This window comes from Vitis riparia, chromosome 11, assembly GCF_004353265.1.
Source record: "Vitis riparia cultivar Riparia Gloire de Montpellier isolate 1030 chromosome 11, EGFV_Vit.rip_1.0, whole genome shotgun sequence".
NCBI lineage: Eukaryota > Viridiplantae > Streptophyta > Magnoliopsida > Vitales > Vitaceae > Vitis > Vitis riparia.
This window is the reverse complement of record NC_048441.1, coordinates 11,426,659-11,448,969: the sequence shown is the minus strand read 5'-3', so window position 1 is coordinate 11,448,969 and position 22,311 is coordinate 11,426,659. Positions and strand designations below refer to the sequence as shown.

Below are 22,311 nucleotides of genomic sequence, written 5' to 3'. Positions count from 1 at the left end.
TTGAGAATGAAGGGCTGGGAAAACCACCAAGTGGTAGGAAAAGAAATATTTGTTAATAATTGAGATATTGATGAGTAATCTACATAATTTTAATTGATTAAAAGCTTTGGGCTACAAATAATTATACCACAGGGTTCATTTTTTCTTTTCCCTTTTTATTTATTTATTTGGTCAATCCAAAGTAGGATCTACCAACAAATTCTAGATCATTACACTCAAAAGTATACATACACATGATAGCAGTTCACCCAAATATGATTTGCATGGATCTGAAGCAAACAAGGGAGCAAAGAGTTGAAAGAACTTACCCTCCTCACCAAAGCCAGACAGAGGTGGCGTTTGATATCCCTTCTGAGATCCTTTGGTAGACTTTGAACCAAGTTTTCTTCATCTACTCCACGTGTTTCCAACCATTTGTATTGATCATAGCGTCTAACCCGTTCCCTGAGTTCTTGTGGGAGTAAGCGATGATGCATCCACTGCTCGGAGTCGCGCCTTTTGACCCTCATCTCTTCAAGCCGTATGGTAAGAGACTGAAGATAGGTCTGTCAAAGAGCACAAAACCCAATATCTCAGCACATTCTGCTTTACAAACTACAATTTCTTCCTTTTTCAAAGCAAGAGATCAACAATTACCGTCAAAGACATTTATGGCCATAATAAAAAGACTTGAATAGTTTATTTTACAATTTTTTTCCCCTTTCTCTTTTCAAGTAAGTTTGTTACTAAAACTAGAATGGCAGGCAGCAGGACTAAGTTAGCTGAAAAAACTGTAAGAGATCATCAAACAATGAAGGAGCAAAAACCTTTTATTCATCTGTTTTTAACTATAATTCATCAAAAATGCACCTATTCCTCTCCCAAATTGATTACATTATGATGATTGGGAAGATTTTCCACACAGAGTTCCCCCCTCTTATTTAATGCTTATTTTTTGTGTCTTGCATCCAAGTTGGCTGGATGTAGGATTCTGCATCCATCTGGTTGCTTGGATTGAAGCTTCTGTCTCTATCCAGTTGACCTGTAGGGCCAGAAGCCCCTAGCCTTGTTTTTCTTTGAACTGGTTGCTTGATGGAGGCCAGTACCTCAGTCCAGTTGACTGGCATCAAGCTGGGGCCAATAGCCCCAACATCCATTCTCTTTTAACTCTGGTGCTAGCAAGGTCTTTTACCATTGGGATTCCACTCAACCATCAATTTTTTAAGTTGACCAAATGCCTGTCTGATAGTGCTTTTAGTGCACTCAAATATAGCCATTAGATTGTTTTTTCCCTATTTAAATCACTTCATTGGAGCTTTACAACACCTAAGAAACTGTAAGAAAAAAATTGGGCCGTACTTTCATTATCTTTAATAGCTCTAAACCCATAGCTAACTCCTTAAGCTTTGATTTGAGTTGCATTTCGTGACAGAACCTTCAAGCATTCACTAAACATCAAAAAGGAAGTTGTGGAGCTTAAGTTGGTTGAGGATATCTCCAACAACAAAAAGATTAGGGCATGGAGAGCACCATTTGAAAACTAATAAAATAAGGGAAAAATATTTAAAAAGAATAGTTTAGTAATTAAGCATTTTATAAGTTTAGTTGGATCCTTCATTAAGTTTCTATTTTAGAATGTGGTTTATTTTTTTCTGAGTTTCATTTCTTTTAGACTTCTCATTATATTAGGAAGGTTTCTATTTCTTTTAATTTCTAAATAATATTCCTTTTCTATCTATACATGTCCTTATAAGGAAAGATAGTGAGTGAGGAAGAGAATCATAAGAGTCTATACATACCTTTGTAGTAGGAAAGTTATTGTATCAAGAGAATCATAAGAGTCTACATATACCTTTGTAGTCCCTGAAGAATTCTTAATAGAAGTTTTTAACACCTATTATGCTTCCTTTGAGGGTGTGATTGCCTAGGAGCTCGGTGTAATTTCAAAATATCTATCATTTCTTTTCTTTTGTTTCTTTTTTATCCTTTTAATTTTCATTTTGTTCTATAACTCAAGGAATTTCTTAGGAGCTCGAAATCTAAAGATCCTGCATCACTTTGTAAGTTTGATTTACTTAAGCTTGTAAAAGGAGTTATCCTAGAACTCTTGCATGCTGTTCCTTTTTTTTCTTGGTGAAGATTAAGCTATAAGCTCTAGAGTTGTAATTGTAGGCCCCTTGTAGATTGACTTCATAAAGTCAATTTTTTCCCCCTTAAGTTCAATAAGAGGTTTTGTACCTGTTTGGGTGATATACATATATATATATAACCCGCCAGGGTTAGGGCAGGCGTTTTCTTAACAGAGCCCTCGACCTGACATGCCAAATTCAGGAGTGACACTAGTGGAAACTCTCACCCATGACTTAGAGGTCATTGGAGCAAAGTGGGCCTCTTTGCCTACTGGTGACGGTAATTCCTCTAACGAGGGTTGCCTAGGGCTCTAATAGGTACCTAGATATGCTCTTGACGCATGTTAGCTCCCCCTCGGTGGTTGTATGGGCAGTCAGGTTTAGAGCCCAACTAAGGGATGCGTATGTGATAGTCGTGGGTGTCTATGGTATCAGAGCCACAGGAAGGGAATTCGGGTTTGTTTTGAGTTTTTAATCTATCCTAGGAAGGTAGCAGTCTGCCTGAGGCGATCCCTTACCAAGTTGTGCCCGTTGTTAGCCAGTGTCAGGTGTTGTTAGGGCAGGAAAAGGGTATTAGGTGATTACTCCTTTAGGTTTGTCAATCTGCTATTAGGCTCTAGATTAAGACCTTAAAATGAGTTCAATTTTCAGAACCATGTCTAGGAACCCACAAAATTTCAAGAAGTTGTAGTAAACAGTGAAGAGATCAATTATCCTAAGACCTAAAATGATTTAGATGATTAGAAGTTATCCAAGGTATCTAATCAAGAAATTTATAAGAAAGGAACCTTTAAGTTCTTTACATACTACACCATTAAGACACTTGAACAGACCATAAGCTTGGAGCAGGAAGATCAAGTGATAAGACTCTTGGATAGTAGATCCATAGAGAGACATAAGAAAGACTACAACTTCATACACTTTGGTATGATTCAAGTTGCAGCTAAGCCTTTGACAAGAATAGGTTTAAAAATCTCAATTGTCATGTGTTAGGGATAATGGACATCTTGATTACCGAGATTCTATTATTGGAGTGGTCCAAGCAGGATTGAATGATGGTCCTGTTTACTTCCAGTGTTACCCTAACTTCACAGTTAGATTAAGAGATGTAGACATCTTAGATTCGATTGTCCTCCATGTTAAGACCCATGGATTTAAGTTTAAGAAAGGAAGCAGTCATGTTTCCATCATCAGAAGATTTGTCTATAAGAGTATGACCACAAGTGTTGGATCTAGAGCATTGTGCACCAGTTTTAAGGGTGAAACTATACTCTTCCACTCAGATGTCCTAAACAAGTCAAACTTCATAATTCCAAAAAGGATCATGTGTAATGAGGTTGAGTTTCCAGATTCATGGCATTTCGCCAATGTCGTTCCAGCCTTAGAACAAAGATCTGAGAGGATTGAATAGATTATTCAATACCCAGATGGAGGTGGAGATTTGATCTTCTCCAACTCATTTAGACATTCTAATAACCCTAGAATTTGAGATTATGAGCCTTCTAGAGCATCTAGTTCATCTATCCCAGTAAGAACCACTAGGATAGAAGAAGGATCCACTTCTACGAATCCTAAGAACAATAAGCTAACAAGTGTTAGGAGTCACACCAACCTTGCTAGAACCTTTTACACGGAGGAAAAGAAGTCTACCCAAGAAGATGAGTCATCGGATATGTCTCCCACATATTCGCAAATGATTAACACCGTAAGTCAAGAGTTTAAGATTAATAAGGATCTCTTAAGACAAGACTCTATTTAGAAGCCAACAAGGAAAAAGGAGATTAGTTCTTTAGAAAGGTCCCAAAAGACCTTAGAACCCTCTATCAAGAAGAATTTTACACATACTTAAGAAAAGAACAGAAAAATGTCAAGTATTGGATCTGGTTTGAACTCTTCAAACAAGAAGAATATCCAGAGTACCCAGGTAAGCGTATTAATAACACATCCACAAAAACTAAGATATGGAAAACTAGTGACGAAACTGTCATATAATCCATTCACTCTCTAAAAGCTAAGATAGATAAGAATATTTATGGTACAATAATAAGAGCTTCACCTTTTAAGACTAAAACAGAGGATGAAGGAATTGCTAGTGCAATAGACGTTAAGAAAATAATGGAACAAAACAACTACACTAACATGTTTCTTAAGACGTTAGGTGATCAACTCAACAAGGTTGAGAAGATCATTGAAACCCAAGATCATATTAAGACATCTTTTGTTAAGAAAGATACTAAGCATTTATTTAAGCCATTCGAGTTCTCTAAACAATTCCACGAAAATCCTTATGTTAATCAAGAATTAATAGAAAGGATTAGTAAAAAAGTAAAAGATAGCTCAATTGTCCCAGAGACACCTCAGCCGTCTCATAGGAGAATTATTGTTATTGATGAAGAAATTAGTTCCGAAGTAGAGGCTGATGAACTAATCAAGATTTTTAAGGAATCACAAGACCAAGGAGTTTTAAGAATTATCCATAACCAAGAAACCCCTAAGACTAGGAATTTCTACCCTAGGCCAACCTTTCCTGAAATGCAGTATAAGGAAAGAAACCAGTACACGCAAGCTTCTTACACTAGTGGAACCATTTATGAATGGAATATAGATGGTATAATTGAGTATAACATACTAAGCTTCAAGAGATGACTATGGTTAGCAAAACCTATAAGTTAAACAATAGACTGTCAGATCATGTTGTAACTTAGACACTTGTTGGGTTTACAGGTCAACTAAAAGGATGGTAGGATGACTATCTCACACTTGATGATAGGAATGGTATCCTAAAAGCCCATAGGATAAATGAGGACAATGAAGTTGTTAAGGACGAAAGGACAAGATATAGGGGATGTAGTAGCTACTCTAATCTTTTCCATATCAAAACACTTCATTGGAGATCTTGCAAAAATTAAGGACAAGACTGCAAATCTCTTAACCAACCTTAAGTGTCCCAAGCTTCATGACTTCAGGTGGTATAGAGACATATTCCTAACCAAAGTCATGCTAAGATTAGACTGTAATCAGTCTTTTTGAAAAGAAAAATTCATCTTAGGATTACCTAGACTTTTCTTTAAAAAGATTAGGATTAAGATAAAGGAACAATTTAATGGTCAAATCCCTTATGATAAGCTAACATATGGAGAAATTATAAGCATTGTTACAACAGAAGGAATAAGCCTGTGCAATGACTTTAAGCTTAAGCAACAAATGAAATATGAACAAAAGATCTACAAGAATGAGTTTGGCACATTTTGTAGCCAATTTGGGTTTAGTCAAAAGGAAACCAAGCCCCCCTCTAAGCAACGTAAGAAAAGACAAGTAGCAAGAAAGCCCAGTAAGGAAAACTTTTATCATAACAAGAGAGGTACTCATGGGAAGTACAGAATGAATGAAACCAAGAGATCAAGACACATCCAAAGGAGGATAAACAAGGAAGCACAAAAAAAGTTAGAAACCCCTTTACAATCTAACCCAGTTTGTTTTAAGTGTGGTAAGGTAGGCCATTATACGAAAGATTGTAAGGTTAAGAAGAAAATTAATAACTTAAACATTTTAGAAGATTTAAAAGATATGCTTTGCAAAGTAATGTTAAACTCCTCAGAATCTGGATCAAGAACTGATTCAGATAATGAAGATGATATTAATCAACTAGATACTGATGAAGAGATTTTGAGCCAAACATCTAGTGATCAAGAAGATTACATTAAGGGCAATTGTGATTGCCATCCTAAGACTATAAATGTCATAAGCCAAGAACAAGAGTTAGTTTTAGATGTTTTAAGAAAAGTAGAAGATGAAACTATTAAGCAAGAACTTTTTGAAGTCTTTAAGAAATTCGTCCATAAGCCAGAAATTAAGAAGATAGTAAGTCCTTACAACCTAAATGAAATTTTAACAAGAATTAATCAGAATTCCCCCAAAGACGACCATTAAGGATCTTCAGGAAGAAATAAGACAGTATAAGAAAGAAATTTAGGATTTAAGACAATTCACAAGCTTAGGTTTTATAGACCTCCAAGACCAGATCAACAAGATTGTTGTTAACCAAGGAAACCTTGAAGAGGTTCTAGAATCTTCCCAAGTCAATGAAGAAGAGACAGATTCATACTTGAATACGGTTAGCAAGGTTATTTTCCAAAAGTGGGAAGTCTCCTTAACTATAGTCATTATCTGTTCTTCCACCGTAAGAGGGGCTGCTTGGGATTGTTTGAGCAATTCACGTAATCGTTGACCTCTTGCCAATTGATTCTGAGTAGCTTTATCAAGATCAGAAGAGAATTGTGCAAAGGCTTCTAATTCTGCGAATTGCGCCAGTTCCAATTTTGATTTGCCAGCTACTTGTTTCATGGCTTTAATTTGAGCCGCGGATCCTACTTTGGAGTAATCAAGGATAAGTTTGTCCTTAATACAATTGCTTTGATTGATTCAGGAGTAGCTTTGAATTGCCTACAAGAAGGTTTAATACCAACCCAATTTTATGAGAAAACTAAGCAAACACTTTCAAGAGCCAATGGTAAAAGACTTACCATTGATTGCAAGTTGTCAAATGCGCACATTTGTAACCAAGACATTTATAGTAAGCAAACCTTTATTCTAGTTAGAGACTTGAAGAGAAAGGTTCTTCTAGGAGTACCCTTTTTAAACCCTATCTACCCTATTAGAGTAGATAACCAAGGTTTAAGAACAACACTCTTAGATAAGGAAATTCTCTTTGAATTCACCGATCCCCTTGATGAAAAGAGTATAAATACTTTAAGGGATCAGGTGATTAAGGCTAAAGAAAATCAAGTTAATCTTTTAAGACAAGAAATTAATCTTGTAAGAATTGAAGAACAATTAAAAGGTAAGAAAACTCAAGATGTAGTAGAAAGATTTAAGAATAAGATTGTTGGAGAAGTTTACTCAACATTCCTAATGCGTTTTGGCACAGGAAGCAGCATGAGGTAGAGTTACCTTATGAGCCAGATTTTAGTGAGATGAATAAGGAATTATTAAGCTATTGTGAAAAGGAGATCCAAAATCTTCTTGATAAGTAGTTGATAAGAAAGTCTAAGTCCTCTTGGAGTTGTTCAACCTTCTATGCTCAGAAACAAGCTGAATTAGAAAGAGAAACACCTAAGCTAGTAATCAACTAGAAGCCTCATAATTTTTTTTTTGATAGGTAAGGAAAAATCTCATATAAATAGAGGCGCCAAAAAAGCGACTCAAGGTATACAATACCTATACACCCACTGCCAAAACAGCCAAAAAAGAAGAAAAACACCCAGCTGGCCCAACAAACAACCTTAGTTAGAACCCAACCAATCAATAAAACTAACAATAGTTAGAGGGTAATCAACTATAAACAACTTGGCTTCTGACCAAAGAGAAAGAACAAAAGAGTATTTAAGTCTCTGGATTGACAACACATCATCCTTGAAGGCCAATCTATTTCTCGCCTTCCAAACCACCCAAAAAATGTAGAAAGGAGCTGCTCGCCACACCTTCTTGCGCTTTTTGCCCACAAAAGAACCATGCCAACTAAGGAGTCTCTCTTAACTGATGAAGGCAACACCCATGACACCCCAAACAAATTAAAGAGTAAATCCCATAAGACCCTTGTTTTTTAACAATGTAGAAGAAGATGGTCTATGGTCTCCTCTTTCTCAAGACACATAAAACATCTATTTGCCAAGGCCCATCCTCTTTTCTGAACAAGATCCAGGATTAAGGCTTTACCCCACGTAGCCTCCCAAGCAAAAAAGCTAATCTTGGGCTGTACCCACACATTCCAAATGCAGCTAGAAGGAAACAAAGAAGGACAGAGCAAGGTAGAGGGGCTTTGACCGAGAACTTTCCACTATTTGTTTCGGTCCAAAACACCATATCCACATCTTCATGCACTCTCTTCCCATGAAGCTGCTCCAAGAATCTTTCCACTTCCTCCACTTCCCAATCATTGAAAGGGATTCCAACCCCCCTCAGCTAAGGGGTCCCAAATATCCGCCACCCACGCTTCCTTATCAACAAACAAAGCAAACAAGGAAGGAAATGACACACACAAAGGGGAATCCCCGTACCATCTATCCCTCCAAAATCTCACCCTCCGCCCATTACCTACAAGGAATAAAATCCTAGAGCCCACAAAATCCCAGTCCATCCTTATTCCTTTCCAAAGCCCCACACCATGCGCCTCTCTCACTTTTCGAGAGCACCATCCCCGTCTATCTTCCCCATACTTCCCTCTAATCACTTGATTCCACAAGGCCTCTCTCTCATTTGCTTAACGCCAATTCCATTTACAAAGAACAACCTTATTGAGATTGGATAGACATTTGACCCCAAACCCCCTTTCTCCTTACTTAAGCACATCAACTCCCATCTTACTAAATGTGGCTTTCGCTCCAAATTACCACCTCCCTAAAGGAAATCCCTTTGAATTTGCTCTAGTCTCCATCTAACTGAGTTTGGCAAGCGCAACAAGGACACAATGAATGGGTAAATTCGATAAAGTGCTTCGGATTAGAGTCGCCCTCCTTCCCTTGGGAAAGTATTGTCTCTTCCACATGGCCAACCTTTTACGGAACTGCTCTTCCTCTTCATCCCACACTGTCATTGACTTAAACGGAGCACCCAAAGGAAGGCCCAAATAAGTGGACAGGAGACTACCCACTCTATGAACAAATTCCAAAGCAAGATCATCAATATTCTCTACCCTCCCTACTAGAATTAGTTCACTCTTTTCCAAGTTTATTCTCAACCCCAACACAGCCTCAAACCACATAAGTAACCAATTATGGTAGGTCAGATGATCTTGAGAAGCTTGGCAGAACACCAAAGTATCATCAACAAACAAGTGGGAAATTTGAACCCCTTCTTCACTCCTCCCCTTCACCCTACAACCCGACAGAAAACCTCCATCCACAACCCTTTTAAGAAAAGAGCTAAAAACCTCCATAGCAATCACAAGTAAATAAGGCGAAAGTGGATTGCCCTGCCTCAATCCCCTTGAGCTTTGAAAGAAACCCGTATATGTGCCATTAACCAACACAGAGAAGCTTGCAAGTGGTGATGCACCACTTGATCCACCCAATCCATTTCTCCCTAAAACCCATTTTTTGCATAACTGTGAGAATAAAAACTAGTCCACATTGTCGTATGCCTTTTCTATGTCAAGTTTGCACAAAATACCATTCTCATTATTCTTTAGGACCGAATCAATGGCTTCATTAGCTATCAACACTGCATCCAGGGTGCCTTAGAGACCACCTTTCCAACCACCTTTTTTAGCCTATTGGCTAAAACCTTGGCCAACCACTTGTACAGACTTCCCAACAAACTTATAGGCCTAAAATCCCTTAAATCTTCAACCCCTGCTTTTTTTGGGATTAAAACTAGAAAAGTTGCATTTAGACTTTTAACAAATTTACCGTGTTCATAGAATTCCTTGAAGAAACTCATCACATCATTTTTCACAAAGTCCCAAACAAATTGCCAGAATGCCATAGAGAAAGCCATCAGGCCTTGGAGCTTTATCCCCACTACATCCCAGCAGTGCACCAAACACCTCATCTTCCGTGAACGACACCTCCAAAGCATAAGCATCCAAATTCTCTAAAGTCTCACACTACAACCTAAATAAAGGAGGACTCCAATCCCCTGAGTTGGACAACAAAGACCAAAAAGCATTGACAATCCCTTCCTTGATTTCATTCTCCTCCGAAAGCCAAACACCATTAATCCTAATTCTGTCCACATTATTCCTTCTTCTGTGAGCATTGGCCATCTTGTGAAAGAAGCCCGTATTTCTGTCACCCTTTTTCAGCCACACTTCCCTAGATTTTTGCCTCCAAGTAATCTCTTCTAGCAAAACCCATTTTTTATATTCTTCCCTCGTATCTTTTCTAGCTTCCAACTCTTCCAAAGACAATCTGCTAGTCTTCTCCTTAGCATCCCAAAATTCCACTTGATCCAAAGCCAAATCCTTTCTGTATTCAACCCTGCCAAAAATATCTTTGTTCCACTCCTTCGATTTAGACTTCAAGACCTTTATTTTTTCTGCCAAAATAAAACTTGAAGAGCCACTAAAGCTATCCCCCTCCCACCAAGACTTCAAAAGATCCTTAAAACCTTCCACTTTTAGCCACATATTCTCAAATCTAAAAAGTGAGGGGTCTCTTCTCAGACCCCCTCCATCTAAAAGAATTGGGAAATGGTCAAATACAGGTCTCGGGAGGACACACTGCCTCGATCCACTAAAACGGCAGTCCCACTCCTCATTAACCAAAAAGCGATCTAGCCTTGACAATAACTGATTATTCACCCCTCCACTCCAAGTAAAAAGACCCCCAAGCAGCGGCAGGTCCTTTAACTCTAGGTCTTCTATTACTTTTGAGAACCTTCTCATGTCTGAATTCAAACTCCCTCCCCTACTATGCTCTTCAGGCCTTAAAATGGAATTAAATCCCCAGCAACACACCAAGGCCCATTCCAAAGACCCTTTATGGCCCCCAACTCACCCTAGAAACACTCCCTATCCCTTCTCAGGGTCAGGCCATAAACCCCTGTAAAAGTCCAAATGAAGTCATCCTCACAATTCTTAAAATGGCAAGAGATTGAGAACACTCCCTTTTCTAGTTCAACCAACTCTAAAACCCTATTATCCCAGAACACCACTATACCTCCAGTAGCACCCCTTGAATCCACAACTCCCCATTCTAAAAATCTCCCCACTCCTAAACTACGAACAAGACCCCTTGACATTTCCTAGATCTTGGTTTCCTGTTAACAAACCAAATCCACCTTATTCTTCTTTATCAAGGCTTTGATCACCTTCCTCTTATCACAGTTATTAGCCCCTCTTACATTCCATGAAAGCAAAGGAATCTTCATCTAGACCTGCAAAAACTACACCCCCTTCCCCTTCTCCTCCTCCTCGAAAATAATTCACAGTACATTCCAACTTTTTCAACTCCCTTTCAAGCTTTGATGACTCCAATTTTTTTCCTTTTCCTACCATCCAATTTCCCCTTCTAAAATTTCCTCTCTCTCATTATTTTCAGCAAAATCAAAATCTCCCCTTCAAAACCCTCCGTTGGCATTCCTAAGCAGCGGATAAACTTAACCAAGCAACTGGAATACCAGCTCGGATCACCCGCTCCGTCCCTCTCCTCCACAACCTCTTGTATAGCCCTTTCCAAAATATCCTCTATCACTTCCTCGATAGCCCCATTAACCTTACCTGATAAACCAAAAACCTCCGCCTCCCTCCTATCCGCCAAAATCACCCTTAAAGGGCCCAAAACTGCTACCCCAACTGCTTCTGAAACACAACCCCATTCGGATCCCCCATCAGTGACGACGATTACCCCATCCCGCCTAGAAAGAGTAGAAGAAGGAGAAATCCTGCTTTCCCAAAGAGAACAGAGAACAAAGATGATAACCTATGTACCTAGAGGCCTCTTCCATCAAAGCTTCGTCGATAATCTTTGCATGATTTGGCACCGGTGGAGACGACCCCATCTGAAAGCCAAAATCATCCCCGTTTGGCCTCCCGCAGTCAACGTCTAGAAGGCCCCTGTGAGCCCTAGCCCCATTTAATGCTTTAGCAGAGGATCGGCCCACCAACGCTGGACTTTCTAAAACAGACATGGTTCGGCCCACTTCCAATGGGTCTTTTAAACGCCACTGGTTTGGCCTTCCTCAGACCCGTTGGGCCTCCTCTCCACATCCAACTCCATTACCCGGCCCAAAAAACTACCTTGGGCTACATGCCCTTCATCTGAGGCCTCCTCCCAAACAGAATACACCCTTCCTCTGACCTCTTCATCCTCTGCCCCTCTTGCCGACACAAAGTCAAAATTAGCAACCTCCTTGTCTTTTCTATAGCAAGCTACTCCAACTTCGCATGTCACAACCACCTTTGCAGACTGCCAATGAGTCTGTACCTACTCCATGTTACAATCGGTGTGTGAACCACCCCCTCCATCATCCCTAACCTCTTGCTCCTTTCCCATTCCACTTCTGAACATCGGAGCAACTTCCGACACCCTTGGTTGTACCTCTCACCACAACTGAATAACAAAACAAGAAGAGCCAACTACCACCTGCAAAGAGCTTGGCCACTCTAATCCCTCAGATTTCACTAATATTCTAGCCCATTGAAACTCCTTAAAAGCAGCAGTGTCTTCATCCACTATCACAAGCCCCTCATAGCCTTCCCCAATCTTTCTAAACACCTCCTGAATCCAAAAGTGCAACGGTAAACCCACTACTCACCCAAGCTTCCTTGACTCGCTCACAATTTTAAGAACACCCCACTTTGTGGTTTCACATGCAGGGAACAAACTTACTTTCGGTGCTAAACTATCTTAAAGTTGTTGGTGGAGAATCCCAATGAAAATGGCATGCTTAAACGGCTATGTCTTAATGAAAATCAAGGGAGAAGATAATCCCTTCAATGTTCATCAAGTAACTTGATATCCTCAGTAATGGATTTGATGGGGAAATGATCAATTTTCTTGTTGCAAAAGATCTGATGAAAGGAGTCTGCAGCAATCAAGTAACCCATACTTATAGGAAATGCCTCAAAGTCGCGGCTGATAATTCTAGCTCTCCAGTACTTAATCTGATTTTTAATAGGCTCAAGACAAGGATCAGTATGATCAAAAGGGTAGGATAACAGAGTTGACCTTCTGTTCTGATAATGGAGAGAGATATTATGTTGTGCGGGTAACAAGCTTCCATCAAAAATCCATTCTAGAGTTTTACTGATGATGATTGCATTGACAAACTTCTTATTCATCTTAAATCCTTATAGCAAACTTAAAGCCAACTTTCTTCCAAAATTTGTTGTTTGAATAGTTACTAAACAGACAATTTGATGAACCAATCCATAATCCAAGAGTAACTTTGGAGTTAGGATCAATTCATCATGTTTGTATGGAAAACAAATTGACTTGTAATAATGCAAATCCAAGTAGACATGACTAATCATAAAATTTTTGTTGCACTTGCAGAATAGGTGTTTAATACCTTGTTTGTAAAGGACGGGGTCTTCAACAATTCTACAAAACTTAGAATCGTCAAAATCAATGTCCTTGACCAATTTTAAACTTGGGATATGCAGGCCAGGGATGGCTAAGAGATAAAGATGAAGGTCTTGAAGATAACAAGAAATAAAAACTTGTTTATCTTCCGCCATGACTTTAGCTTTTTCTTGGATCAATAGGCAGGCATCCTGCTTAAGAGAATACAACATCTCTTTCTTATGAAAATACATTCACCCGACTTCCCTTCCTGTGGCTCTAATACCATAGACACCCACGACTATTACACATGCATCCCTCAGTTGGGTTTTGAACTTAGCTGCCCATACAACCACCGAGGGGGAGCTAACGTGCGTCAAGAGCATATCTATGTACCTATCAGAGTCCTAGGCAACCCTTGTCAGAGGAATTACAGTCACCAATAGGCGGAGAGCCCCACTTCGCTCCAATGACCTCTAGGTCATGGGTAAGAGTTCTCATTGGTGTGTCATGCCTGAATTTGGCACGTTAGGTCTAGGGCTGTGAGAATAAACAATCTGCCCCATTGGTGGATGAAGTAAAATTGAGTGAGGATGAGTGAAACAATTTTAATATATATATATATATATATATATGTATGTATGTATATCACCCACCAGGGTAGCCCAGTTGGTCAGGGCGAACACTGGGAAGTGTGGTCCCAGTAAGTGGCACATGGTCCTGGGTTCAAATCCTGTCACCGTTGATACCCTGAATTTACCCGATGTTGGTTGTTGCAGGACGGTCAACACCCCAAAGTTTGGTGGAGAGTCCTAAGGGCTTGGCCATGGAAGGTTCCTCGGTTATCAAATATATATATATATATATATATATATATATATAGCCTTAAAACATAGCTAAATATGGAAGCAAGGAAAATGTTTCTTATCAAATAAACTCTCTCTTTTGGCTTATGCTAAAAGCCATTTTATGCTGAAAATTTTAGCGTCTTTCTGTAACACAATTCTTATACTTTGAAAAAAAAAAAATTATGTTTAATGAAACTTCTATAATACCAATTTTACCCCTCTAGCTGAAGTCAAAGAAAAAAGGATATCCCAAATTGGGTCACAAAATCTCTTGTTTTTAACTTCTAATGGTTTTAGGTAAACTTAGGAAAATGTAGTTTAGTTATTGGATTGATACCAAAGAGGTTTCCAAGAGTGGATTTAGGCTTGAGGCTGAGGCATTATAAATTTGGTGTCTCTTCTTTATTTTCTTTGACCATTGAACTCTTAACATATTTATATGTCGCACTTATGAAGTCCTTAGTAATTGCCACTATTTTAAATTAAACATCCATTTAGATTGGCATGACTCCCTGTATTTGGTTGATTGAGTTTCTTGAGGAGTCCTGTTGAAAGGCATAATTGAAAAGGAGCTTTGAAAAAATCGTATTCACCTCCCACTAGGCAATCATAAATATCATTGTGGAACAAATTTATGGGTCAAAAACCCCTAAAAGATTATATTTACAAGGAATGATTGCTAACAAGAGCTTCGAGAGTTCCCAATAAAGGAAATAAATATTGATTATAAAAAAACTCTATAGATTATCCATGCATAAAAAAATAAAAAATGAAAGCAAAACAGGTCTTCATTTACCTGCATGTTGCCAATCAGAAGTGCAAAGAGTATGAGACCAAGTATGGCAAGAGCTATAGAGAATATTACTTCTCCAGGATAGATGCTGGTTTGAAGCCCCTGCCCGAGTGTGCTGTACACAGCAAGAGGAAACACTGGTCAGGCATCAACACTTGCAGAAATTCCAAGAGACTAAAACATTATCACAACTATGCCGGACTTCACATACAAATCACAGGTGACAAGCATTGCCTGCACTAATCAATCACACTCCATAGCAGTAATAACTCATCAAGCTCATTGTGATTAAAGTTCCAAATTCATTAATTAATGCAAAAAGAAAAAATATAGCTTGTTTCTCCCACGGTCATCATTTTGTCCAATTTGATAAGCTTTTCCACTGTCTACTTTGAGATAAAAATTTTCTTGCATTATTACAGGTAGGCACAGAATAGAATGAAATGATATATTTAACTAAAGTATAGCAATCTAATCAAACCAGGAGACAAACCATTTGTTGTAAGGAATGGACGGAATCTATCAAGCAGTAATAATGAGAAAAAAATTAGGTTATTTACCTTAAATTCTGTAGACCCCACCACAAACAGTAACAGTATTTAGATAAGAACTTCTTGGATGAAACAACGCCAGATGACAGAGCGTTGGTGTAGATTCCATAATTAAATGGTGGATTGTCACCTTCTACAGAGCAATTTGAATTAAGAACATTGTCACTGTCTCTGAGCCAGGCATCATAACCCTCCGTGTGCCTGTTACTGCAATACAAGAAATCTGTCTTGCAATTTCCGCTATGAACACAAGCCCTCTGCCAGCATGAATCATTACGTTCTACAGCTAGTAAGTACCAGAAAGCCCCAACTATCTGCAAGGATTCATTCAGCAGACATAAATGTGTGTCATTTCCTGGTCAACAGAAAAGAAGACCCCACATCCAACCATTGATTCATCATAGTTGACATTTGGTTGGCATGTGAGGTGATATTTTAAACACAAGGCAGGTCTCAAAGTGTGTGGGGAATTTCTAATCAGAAGAAGCCTTATATCTCAGGGTGTGGGCTTCTGGTTCACCTAAAATCCTCTTGAAACAATGATCTACATATATGTTGTAATGAAGATATTGTATTTAATATTTCTTGTTTTCAATCTCTTCTTCTGCAGGCTTTGTTTTTCTAGCCCCATAGTTTGTGGAGTTTGAGCGATTCTTTCTGAAATCAGATTTGCAAACTTCAGGGTTAGATCCAAGCATCCACAGGTTAGCCTTTAAGTCATAACTAGCAGATCTTTACATGAGCTACAACGAATTGAACCTGGCTCTTATAATTATAATCGTACAAATAAAGAAAGCAGCTATAGAAGAGTTTCCACCATAATAAAGATAATCCCTTTTTTTTTAATAGGCAAACACAAGATATATTTCAATGCCTAACAAAAAGGGGTAATATAGATAATGTTATTGGCATACTGTCACATGGTTCTAACAGAAGAGAAGATGACTTCATAAAAAGTTAAATGTGAAAGCTTCCAAAATAAAATTACATTGCTAGAAGTTAGCTAAAGCATGACTATAGGCAAAGTTCATGCAACCTAAAATACTAAGCACTAAAGGTGAGATTAAATTGCATTGACAACATAAACGAGGCAAAGAACCAAAGCAGTGTGATCCTACAATTAGTGCAAATGAGAACCATCAATAAAACAAAGCTACTAAATCAATCAGGCACTTACATGACTAGCAAGCATGTACAGAAGCAAATAATATGCAGCACCAGCCCAAGCAGTTTCAGCAAAGACACCAGAAGTCCTTTTCAGTTCTGAAGATAAGGGTAGCATTCGAAACAGCCTAGGGATGTATTGAAGTAAGACTATGAAGAACAGAGCTTGTTTTGTAGACAATACATCTGAACCATCTGAACTATGAAGAAATCTCCAGACCACAATCTGCAGAAATAAATAAATAAAAATAAAAATAAAAATTGATGAAAACGCACTTTTACATCATTCTTGACTTTGTGGAAGTTTGCAACCTGGATATGGCAATGACATAAATGCATTGATCTCTTTTAATACGAATCACCATACTTCCCATAAAACAAGGCATGTGAATACGATATGAAAATTTATCAATGGATGTATCGATGTCAGGAATAACTGGATAGCAACATCAACTGATGTGGGTTTGTGTATCCCAAGTCTCCAAGACAAGCAGAAAACATATTTTCCAGTCAGGAATAAGGCTGAGAATAATAAAAAATTAGTTCATACACCAAGATTGTACAACTAAATTAAATCAGCCATCTTCATCACCATGTGCACGTTTTTATCACGAGGATATTTCTTACGGAAAAGCTTGAGGGAGAAAAATTTTATTCTGGACCAGGATTAGTCAAGTTTGATGTTCTAAGAGGAAACTAGTAACTGATCATGGAACTTCAAAGAACATAGAATTTTTGGTAAAAACAAATCTAGAGCAGTGAACAACATTTCCTTCCATATCGTAGTAAGAGACATCATCAATGAAATTCTCATTGACTGACTGAACCAAAGAAAAACCACATGGAAAATTTGGGGAGGAAGGAGGATGGGTCTTGAAAGAAGGAAAAGAGGGATATGGAGCAAGACCTTGGAAACCAACCAGAAAAGGGTGGGATACCTTTCATTCATGCATGAGCATTGTGACTAGGCATGGCTCACGGCTTATATATGTTTTGATTTGATACTTGGTGTGGGGATTGTCCACTCAAAATCTCTTTTCTGACTCCGTTTGATATCGGTTCTAGTAGAAATGCATGGGTGGCTGGCCTCTGGGAGGGTGAAAGTGACCAGGGTGTTGCTTTCACAGAAACTTCCAGAATTGGGAGATAGGGATAATCCAAGAATTTCTTCAGTTAATTATTCCAAGGATGGTTGTGAAGGGCTGGAATCAAGGTCAACAAATAATGACAACTTCTTAGTTAAATCTTTCTGCAGCTTCTTGATTCTTGGGTTTGGGTATTTTTGGAGCAGCTTGGCTTCATAGTTTAGCCTTTTGTATTAGCTTGGGGTGTTTCTTCTGGTCTTTTTTATTTTCTTTTGATTAAAAAAAAAAAAAAAATTCTGTTATTCATTTTCCATTTCTCTTTTTAGCGACCACATCCCCCTCTTTGTATCATTTTTTTCTTTCTTTCTAATAAATACCCAGTTTCATACATACATGTATGTGTGTGTGAACATGACATTGATAGGTGCATAATCCTAACTTCCTAAAAATATATTGATTGAAATATCAATAAAGTATCTTTTATAAATAAATATCAACAAAATATCAACACTAGAGATGATTTGAAAAAAATATTTCTAGGATGGCAACTACATGTGATAACAGAATTTGTGGATTGGTTAGATTCCCCCGTAGGGAGCGGTTGTGTTATCGCCCTTATTGGTTTTTGTATATGTATACGTCGTGCATACCTTTTCTTTAATACAACACTCATTTTACTTTTTAAAAGAAAAGAAAAAAAAAGAGATAATAGATACTTAAAGACAAAACCCTTTTTTTATAGGCAAATAAAAGAGAATATATTAAAAGCGCCAAAATAGCTAATGCACTAGAGTACAAAAGACGTATACAATAGGTGCCGAGAGGCAAATCACAAAAAAGGGAAAAAAAACTCAACAACCACCCAACCAATCTACAAAATCAATTAAAGGTATAGAGTCTTCATCTCTGAACATCTTGAGTCATAAGTAGAGATTATTAGGAAAAGTACTTTTGAGACTTTGGTCCGACATTTCCTCACTTTCAAACAATTTTTTTTTTTCCTAATAGGTAAATGAAGATTGTATTAATGGAAAAAGAAAGTATAAAAGATATATACAGAAAGCCTAACTAGTCCACAAAGTCTAACAATCACAAAGAACCATCCCCAACGAACATTCTAACCCAATCCCAAAAAAGATACAAAAAAGAACTTCTAATTGTTTAGTCCAAGCTTTCACAATTATCAAAGGCTCTCTTATTTCTCTCCCTCTAAATGGTCCAAAACAGGCATTGTGGAGCAACCTTCCAAGCCTTTTTTCTTTCTTTCTTTCTTTTTCAACAAAGAAGTCATGCTAACTCAAGAGCAACCTTCTCACTAAAGAGTGCATCACTCATCATTCACCAAATAGAGTAAAAATGTGTACCTTCATATAATGAAGGAGAATATGATCACCCGTTTCTTCTTCTATTTTGCACATATAGCATCTATTAGGAATCCTCCAACCCCTCCTTTTGAGTCGATCCTAAGTCAAAATCTTGGCCCAAATTGCTTTCCAAGCAAAGAAACCAACACTTATAGGAACCCAAGAATTCCAAATTGTACCATAGGGCAACGACTTTGCTTTCCTGCTTGTTAGGAACTAAAAAGTTATTGTTCTTTGTATCTAACCACAACATCATATCATTAGTGCCTAAACAAATGGAGTGATCAAACAACCTCCCCAAAAAGACATCTACCCCCTCCAACTCCCAATCATGCAACTATCTTATAAACCAAGGTCTTTAGCTACCACCGTCCCAAACATCAAGCACCCAAGCATCTTTTGAAGAGGCAATAGAATAAAGATCCAAAAATGAATCCCTCAAAGTGTGTGTCCCCACACTACTCGTCCTTCCAAAACTTCACCGTGTTCTCGAAACCAACCTCAAACCTATTTTATCTATGAAAGCCTCCCAACAACTTTTGATTGCCTTCCATACCCCCACTCCATGCCTTTCTCACTTCTTTAGTGCATTACCCCTCTTCTTGCCCGTACTTACCCACAATTAGCCATTTCCAAAGAGAATTTCTTTCACTCACAAATTTTCAAGACCATTTTCCCAAAAGAACCTTGTTAAAGATGGAAAGGTTTCTGAAGCCCAAACCCCTTTTTTGTTTTTCCAAAAAATGTTTGGATATTTTTATGAGAGATTGAAGTAAATAATTTAGCATTATATGTTTTTATGGAATTTTACTTTATTATCTTTACTTTTATCCAATGGTTTAAAAACTGGGTCAATCATTGGACCGAAAAAATTCGATTCACAGTTCAATGGTCAAACCATGATTCGATCGATAACATCATAAATACATAATTTATATATTATTAAAATTAAAATTATTTATTATTTGTTTGATATATATATATATATAAAGAAATTAAATTCAATAATATTTATTTTTTCATCTTTAATATTATTAAATGAAATATATAGATGCATTAATATTTTAACATTTTATTAAATAAAAGATATATAATATTTAAATGTGAGAATATTTATCGGAAAATTATTTAATTTTACCTATATATATATATATATATATATATATTAAAAGTTATATATCCTATTATTTTATAGTTATAAAAATTTTTACATTATTTTACTTATATTAATCACATTTTTATTATTATAAAATTTAAAAAAAAAATGTTGTGTTATTTAATTTATTGTTTTGTAAATTTAAGAATCAAGCATAAATGGTAGAGTGGTTTTATCATTATATACCGAGCTTTAGGTCATAGGTTCAAATCACCAAGGTGTAGTTGTTTTATGAACATTTCTCAGTAGTCATCCCTCCCATCAATCCCACATCAAAATAAGAAGAGAATAAAATAAACTTTATATATCTGATTCACCCCTAACTAATAACAAGACAGAGTGTAAGAAGCCCAAGTGGTGACCCAATTTCCACCTAGAACATAGGCCCATTTTGCCAAAAAAATCCCTATAAAAGAAATGAATTTAGACCCAAACCGGACTAACCAGTTCACTGAGTCAGCGGTTCAACTGCTGATCTGTCCGGTTCAAAGGCGGTTCATTAGCCCCCCCAGCTCAAATGGCGACCCGGACTGGATTAGGCCTTGTCAAACCGGCTGGTCCAGTCCAGGTTTTAAAATATTACTTTTATCATATATTATACCAAAAACTTGGATATTTTAGTAGTGGGAGTTAAGGAATGAGAAACAAAGGCATACAGTAGGGAATCCTTTTTTCCCCCTTTTTTCTGCAAAAGGAAACAAGGAAAAGGGTATTTCCCTTTTTATCACCCGATATTACATAAGAGGAGAGAGGTGTCAAACACACTGTACACACAAATTTTGTGAATTTTGATGTCTGCACACACAACAGGTGCACCAGCACCATTTGTTGAAATGAATGAAACATGAGTGAGATTTTTGCTGATGTCAGTGAGATATAGAAAAATAATATGTTGTTCACGTACTGTTTTATTGATCATAGAAATCCTAAAAAATCAAAGACATTTTGCTGATATTTTCAAACTCAGAATCTAATCACTGTTAATACCACATCAGATGTGGCAACAATACAAGTCATAAGGAAATCAAGCCCTCAAGTGCCTTATATAGCTCTAATAAAACAAAAAGAAACTGAAGATAAGAAACAAATAATAATCAATAAATTAGTAGCCCAGCATTGATAAAAGGGAGAAACATGGAGCAACAAATAAAGAAATGAACTTAAGGTCCTTCAAACCTGTGGTAGTGGTAGCACAGCAAGAAAATCAATGATGAAGTACGTTCGCAAATACCGTTTAGCTATTCGTGCAGGATCTATCACAAGTTCACCTCGCCCAAAAACCCGAGATGATGGGGCAATATAAGCTGTTCGGAATTGGAGAGCCATATGGATAAGATAGAAAGCATCAATAATTGTCCGCAATGTTGTCGCTGTGATTGCTAACTTACGATCTATACCAAGGCATTTTGATGAACTATCAATGACTGGAAGATAAAAGAACAGAGGGTCCACAGATACTGCAAGAATACATGATATGACAAAAAGTTTATTCCACAACTGAAGGAATTTGTGTTGAGGGTCAAATATCTTCTTTTCTGACACTTTAAGATCTTCTGGGAATACTGCTCGAGAAACCCCAAATCCAAGTGATCGGCCAATTGACTTTAGTCCTTCAGATCCTTTTCTCATTCCTTTCTTCAAAGATCTAGATGATGTACTTCTCGCAAGACCAGCATGGCTTAACCCGTCAATACTGAATCCGCATCTATTAACTCCTGGATCAGAAGAAATTGATAGTTTGGAGTCCAAGTCATCCAACCTATAAAAGATAAAACAGTCCAAAAAACATAAATTAGATGCCTCTTCCAGCATCCAAATGATAAATCCAACATTGTTGAGGACAATAAGCCTTCAAATCTAATCAGTGGGTGAGAAGAATTTTGCAATTTTTAATGTAGTATTTCCTTGATAAATGAAAAATGGACATACGATGCAATTTTGTTGTGTTAAATGCAATGTTATCAAAGACGATTAACTGGGTCGCCTAGGCCATCACACTAGGCAAGGTAGATAAAAGTCGCCTTTTGAAGACCCAGGCAAGGAGACTTCAAAGAGGCAACACCTAGTCAATCGCCTTTGACCAGAGTTAAGATTAAACATACTTAGATTATAATTTCATTCAATCTAAAATAGAAGTAAACAAAGTATAAGATGAAATATTATATTACCAATCACAAAGATAATAAGATGGAGGGCTATCAATCTAGTTTTGGTGGAAGTTATGATAATTTTAATTTCA

General features: G+C 37.5%; 1 protein-coding gene across 2 annotated transcripts in view; it reads right to left on the bottom strand.

Annotated features, from left to right (window-relative positions):
* The window catches only part of LOC117924953 (probable cyclic nucleotide-gated ion channel 5), a 41,654-nt gene that overhangs the window by 1,379 nt on the left and 17,964 nt on the right, over positions 1-22,311 (bottom strand). For both annotated transcript variants that reach the window (XM_034843704.1, XM_034843706.1), the window contains 5 exons: positions 21,249-21,831; positions 16,481-16,693; positions 15,313-15,617; positions 14,756-14,867; positions 309-545 (listed from right to left, as the gene is read on the bottom strand). In XM_034843704.1, the coding sequence (XP_034699595.1) occupies positions 309-545; positions 14,756-14,867; positions 15,313-15,617; positions 16,481-16,693; positions 21,249-21,831 (1,450 nt within the window). The remainder of the gene's footprint in view (positions 1-308; positions 546-14,755; positions 14,868-15,312; positions 15,618-16,480; positions 16,694-21,248; positions 21,832-22,311) is intronic.